This window comes from Ictalurus furcatus, chromosome 26 (assembly GCF_023375685.1).
Source record: "Ictalurus furcatus strain D&B chromosome 26, Billie_1.0, whole genome shotgun sequence".
Lineage (NCBI taxonomy): Eukaryota > Metazoa > Chordata > Actinopteri > Siluriformes > Ictaluridae > Ictalurus > Ictalurus furcatus.
Genome location: NC_071280.1, coordinates 10,458,001 through 10,463,359, shown reverse-complemented (window position 1 = coordinate 10,463,359; position 5,359 = coordinate 10,458,001). Strand labels below are relative to the sequence as shown.

Below are 5,359 nucleotides of genomic sequence, written 5' to 3'. Positions count from 1 at the left end.
CCATGCCTGAAAACGAATTGGAAGAGACTCCATGTGAAAAGGTCCATTATTGCCTGTGTAAATTGTGCAGCCCGTCGCAGCCTGACCTTCGAGGGTGAAAAAAAATCCTCTTTCAAACTGCATAGCGATATCTAACCAGAAAAGCAAAAGGCTTCCATGCTGCTTCCAAAGGGTGTGTGTGTCGGAGTGCAGGTTAACGTCGGAATGTTATGAAACCAAATACATCAGCAGAGATACCTCTTATATGAGACACTGAATATATGTTTGCATAGACTCAAATGATTCTTCCTGGGGTTTGCTGTAACATTGTTTCAGGGTGAATCGATAAGTTAGGCCTTGATAAGTTGTCGTTTGTTGAGCCCTGTCTCAAATTGGGCTGATCAGATGGAATTTTCAAACCAACAAAATGATGAATGTCAGAGACCGCTCCTTCAGGATAGCGAGATATTTCATTACATACTTTATATGTAAAGTATGTGGACTGTTATATGTTTTCTTGATAAAATGTGACTTGACCTAGCAGCTAGGACACACTCCTAACTCATTATGACTTTACTTTAGCAAACAAACAGACTTCTAAGCCATACAACTTTGTGTGGAAAGCATCCTTAATTAATTTAAGATATATATCATTTAAATGTTTTTTTTTTGTTTGTTTGTTTCACTTGAAATTTGGTATAGTCTATTGAAAAGAATACTTTAAATATTCAACTGTCTGGGCTGGGCAAGTGTTTTAGGAAGATTCTAAGCAGGTGTAGCTGAGTTAATGTGGGGGAGGGGCTTTTTTACACTGTTTTTACACCAGTTTTGGACAATATTAGGCTTAATCATCTTAAGTGTCTATATCTCAATTACGTCCTGCTTAGTGGATTAGTAGATAAGTTATAATTAAGTATTCTTGTATCTGAATTTCATTTTAGTTTAAGAATATTATTCATATTCTTAATTTTTTTTAAAGCCACCTCAGGTGTCAAACTGATTATCTTTATTCAATGGTCCACCTAGGTTTGGTACATTTAGCTATTAAACTTTTTTTTTTTTATCACATTTTCATAAATAAATTAATGAATTACAGCTTTAAAAATTGGTTATAATCATGTTCTTTGACTTAAATAAATAAATAAATAAAAACTAATCTGAAAATGTTTGGACAGCATTTAAAAATGTAAGTGTTAATTCACCAATTTCTTGCATTAGTGTTCATGGATATTAAAAGATTTTCTTAAAAACCACAAAAACCACAAAAATACTTTTCTGAGGCCATTAAGATTTAATAGTCTTTTACATATTACACAATAATCTCTTTTGTGTTCAATTACTATTCAGTTTTCCTGGAACTAGAAATATCAGGTTTGGTTATTTTTACCATGAAGTTAATAAAACAAGAGCAGAAATATTTGTTACTATTTAGAAATAAGAATTTAGGTTATTATTTAAATTTAAGTGAATTACCCTAGCTCAGAAATGTTTGTTAATTATTTCAGAACTAGAAAAAAAAAAAAAAAAAAAAAAAAACCTTGGGTTGTTTTTAACATTAAACTAATTAGGTAGCTAGATCAGAAACTGTGAATATTTGGTTAATATTTCCAAAATAGAAATAACAGGTTAGGTTTGTTTTTAACTTGAAGTGAATAAGGCTAGATCAGAAATGTCGGTTAAATATTTCAGAGCTAGAAATAATAGGTTACGTTACTTTTAACTTTAGGTTAATTAGACTAGAGGAGAAATACTTGTAAATAAGTTAGAACTGGAAATAACACGTTGAATTGCTTTTAAATGTACTTTTTTTAAAAAATCTAATATTCCTATAATAACTGTGACTTGAGTTTTTAATCAAACTCTAAATACACAAATAACAGGTTACTTTTAAAGTCAAATAACATATTTTACAATAACACTGTTTTGTTTTGTTTTTTTGGAGGGGCGGGGGGTTGACTGTGCAGGGTGAAGAGAGAGAAGAGAAATGGTTAATGTTTCCGCTGTACTCTTGGCCTCGGAGCTGTGTGCTGTACTGGACTATGGCATATTTGGAGGACAATTGGTTAAGTGGAGTTAACTGTTGCCTTTTTCTCCCTGAGGTAGCTTCGCTTTTGATCCTGCCCTGCCTGGCGCCTTCCAAAACGCAACTCGTCTGGCTTATTAAATGCCTAGAGAGAGAGAGAGAGAGAGAGAGAGAGAGAGAGAGAGAGAGAGAGAGAGAGTGAGTGAGTGAGAGACAGATTGAGAGAGAGAGAGAGAGAGAGAGAGAGAGAGAGAGAGTGAGTGAGTGAGAGACAGATTGAGAGAGAGAGAGAGGAATAGTGTGTGTGTGAGAGAGAGAGAGAGAGAGAGAGAGAGAGAGAGAGAGGAATAGTGTGTGTGTGAGAGAGAGAGAGAGAGAGAGAGAGAGAGAGGAATGCCTGTTGGCTTCTTAGCTGAAGCTTTTGTAACCTTAAAAGCCCATGACAAGCCTTAAATTGCGGAAACGCGGTGTGAACAGCCTTATCCAATCAATTTCTCTCTTCTGCGGCGCATCAGCCAGGAATAGTTTGTGAATAAATAAGGCGGTTGTTTTATTTCCCAGATGCGTTTGCTGTTACCAAATGCGTTACCAGTGCCATAATATTTTCCGTTCCATAATTATTTTAATACCTATAAACTAATATATATATATATTTATTATTATTATTATTATTTGATATATTTCTCCACACGCTCCAGGCTTTCCTGACTTTTGATGATCTGGTTTTCAAAAAGTTTCAGCTAAGTCAGTTCTTTTGTGCCCTCTCAATGACTATTCAACAGTTGGATATGGATAGGCCTCTCTTTTTCTAAAGGTCCCCCACTGTTTAATTGGGCTAAAATTGGTCCGCTTGTGTTCCAAAGAGTCGGGAGCCCTCAGGCCATCAATACATCATCTCAGCACGACGCCTGTGATTAACTGCTCGTTTTTCTCAATATCCTCTTGATGTCTTTCAGCGGAGCGTCTCGGCCAATCGGAGACAGGCCCGAGCGCGTCACGTGCTCTTTCCGACGCACTGATTGGCAGACGCTGGGGGCGGGAGGGGCGGAACGGCGGCCTGCTTATAATAAGCGAAGCTGTCGCGGGAGAAGAGGAGCCTGTCAAAAAAAACAAAAACACACACACACACAAAACAACAATAACAACAAAAAGGCAGAAGTTAAAGCGTGAGAGAGCGAAGTGTGAGGAGTATAGGAACAATATCCACATGCTGAAGCATCGCGACGCGACGCCCTAGGAGCCCGACATGACTTCTCCTAAGGGAGCGGTTCACTTTGAAGCGTCGCCTCGCGGCAAAACGGACTCGGAGGGCGAGGAGAGCAGGGCCAAGGACGCGCCGGTGAGCGCGGAGGAAAAAACTAAAGCGAGCCGCCACCCGTTCAGCGTTGAGTCGCTCATCTCCAAGAAGAGCACCTGCAGGAGCGCGTATTCTCCTCCTGCGCCTTTCCCAGAGCATCTGGCCCAGTACTCTCAGAGGACTTACTTCCCACAGAAGAGTCAAGCTGCAGCCGAAACTTTTGCCCATGTGTCGGACTGCGTGAACGACGAGAGCGAAGACTCGAGTGACAAGGAGCAGAGCACTTGGCTGAAGAGCCCAACTTTCTCATCTGTGCAGAGTAAGAGAGCATGTCTGCTTCAGAACTTCTGAATGTTGGTACTGAACTTGGGAAGGAAATGTGCGCTAAGTAATAAGACAACGCATCCAAATTATATGACACCAATGACAAACACAGCTGATAGGCTAACTCTTTAATATCCATGTTACAAACAAAGTATAGTAACCAGGCTGCTGTAATAATAATAATTATTATAATAAACAAATAATACTGTATTCTCAGTATTGAAATCACTCTAAAGTCTTGACTATCCCTCTAAAAACAAAAGAATGAAAGATGTTTTGAATGATCTTGTTTAAAAAAGTGCATCCATGTGAGGCGTATTGCAAACCTGAATGATTCCTAAAAGAACAATAATAGCTACCCATAACAGTCCTTTTCAACTCCTCTTTATTTATAGTTTTTTTTTTTTGTTTGTTTTTTTTGTTGTTGTTGTTTTTTTGCTTGAACTCTTCTTTATTTTGTTGCATGTCATGAGAGGTTCATTACGCATCCACTCATCCACGCATTTGCAGACTAACCCCCAACCGTGCCTTCTTCCCTCCTGGTTTGTCTGGCTATAGGAGCTGCAAGTCCTCCGTCGACGTGCCACCTGCGCAAGCACAAGACCAACCGCAAGCCGCGCACCCCGTTCACCACGGCGCAGCTGCTGGCGCTGGAGCGGAAGTTCCGCCAGAAGCAGTACCTGTCGATCGCCGAGCGCGCCGAGTTCTCCAGCTCTCTGAGCCTGACCGAGACGCAGGTGAAGATCTGGTTCCAGAACAGACGCGCAAAGGCCAAGCGCCTACACGAAGCTGAGCTGGAGAAACTGAAGCTGGCTGCTAAACCCGCACTGCCCGCCGCCCTGGCCTTGCCCTTCTCCCTCGCCGCGCACGCGCCTCCAGCTGTGTACGGCGCCGCCGCGTCCGCGCTCCCGCGCCCGAGCCTCGCCGTGCCCGCGCTGTTCGGCTCGCCTTATGGAATGTATTACTTATCCTAATAATAACAACACAAACAAAAACTTCGCGGTTTCCATCGCGACTGTTTGGGGGGGGTTGTGTTTTTTTATTATTATTATTATTTTTATTTTATTAAAGACTCTTCCTAATGTGCAGTTGCAATAACTTGTGACAAAAAAATAGCAAATGACTCCAATACCTCTTATTGCTGCCTCCAGTTTTTGGAGCTATGGAGATGTTCTTCTTTTTGTTTTGTTTTGTTTTGTTTTGTTTTATTAACGCCATCTCCTCGATTATTGACTTGTAGCCTTAAAACATAAGAATGGCAGAGATGTCTGACAAAATGCAATGATGAGTATATGTGTGATGTATATATATATTCATGCTCTTGTGGAGCAGGTTCGTCTGGATTGATTCATACGTTGCGATGTTTTTAAAAAAAAAATCTCTAGGGATTTGTCCGTCATGTGACGAGAAGTACTTACTGGCCTAATCTTTAAAAAGTGCCTTGAAAGACCAAATATTTATTAGTCAATAAAGAGTATTCTTTTTAACGTTTAACCTCTTCTCTTTTTTTTTTTTTTTTTTTTTTTTTTTTTTTTGCTGTGGGTTGTTTATATTGTACTTTGCAAAAAATAACTAACTAAATAAATTTATAATAATAATAAAAAAATAATTTAAAATAATAATAATAATAATGCCAGAAAAAATATATGGATAATGTAACGTGCAATTGTAGTTGTTTAGGCCTATTAGTAATTAGAAATCATTTATTTATAGGCTATACAAGAGTTCAATTCCTA

General features: G+C 39.2%; 1 protein-coding gene across 1 annotated transcript; it reads left to right on the top strand.

The window, feature by feature from the left end:
• Positions 1-2,783: 2,783 nt before the first annotated feature.
• Positions 2,784-5,150, top strand: msx1b (muscle segment homeobox 1b). Its single transcript, XM_053616228.1, has 2 exons — positions 2,784-3,618; positions 4,182-5,150. The coding sequence occupies exons 1-2, from the start codon at positions 3,249-3,251 to the stop codon at positions 4,595-4,597; spliced, it is 786 nt and encodes a 261-aa protein (XP_053472203.1). The 5' UTR covers positions 2,784-3,248; the 3' UTR covers positions 4,598-5,150.
• Positions 5,151-5,359: the final 209 nt, after the last annotated feature.

What these genes read in the sequence shown, in the direction of transcription:
- msx1b (XM_053616228.1), top strand. Translation starts at nt 3,249, where the DNA reads ATGACTTCTCCTAAGGGAGCGGTTCACTTTGAAGCGTCGCCTCGCGGC. An exon ending in AACTTTCTCATCTGTGCAGA is followed by an intron (nt 3,619 to 4,181) that starts GTAAGAGAGCAT and finishes GTCTGGCTATAG; the next exon opens with GAGCTGCAAGTCCTCCGTCG.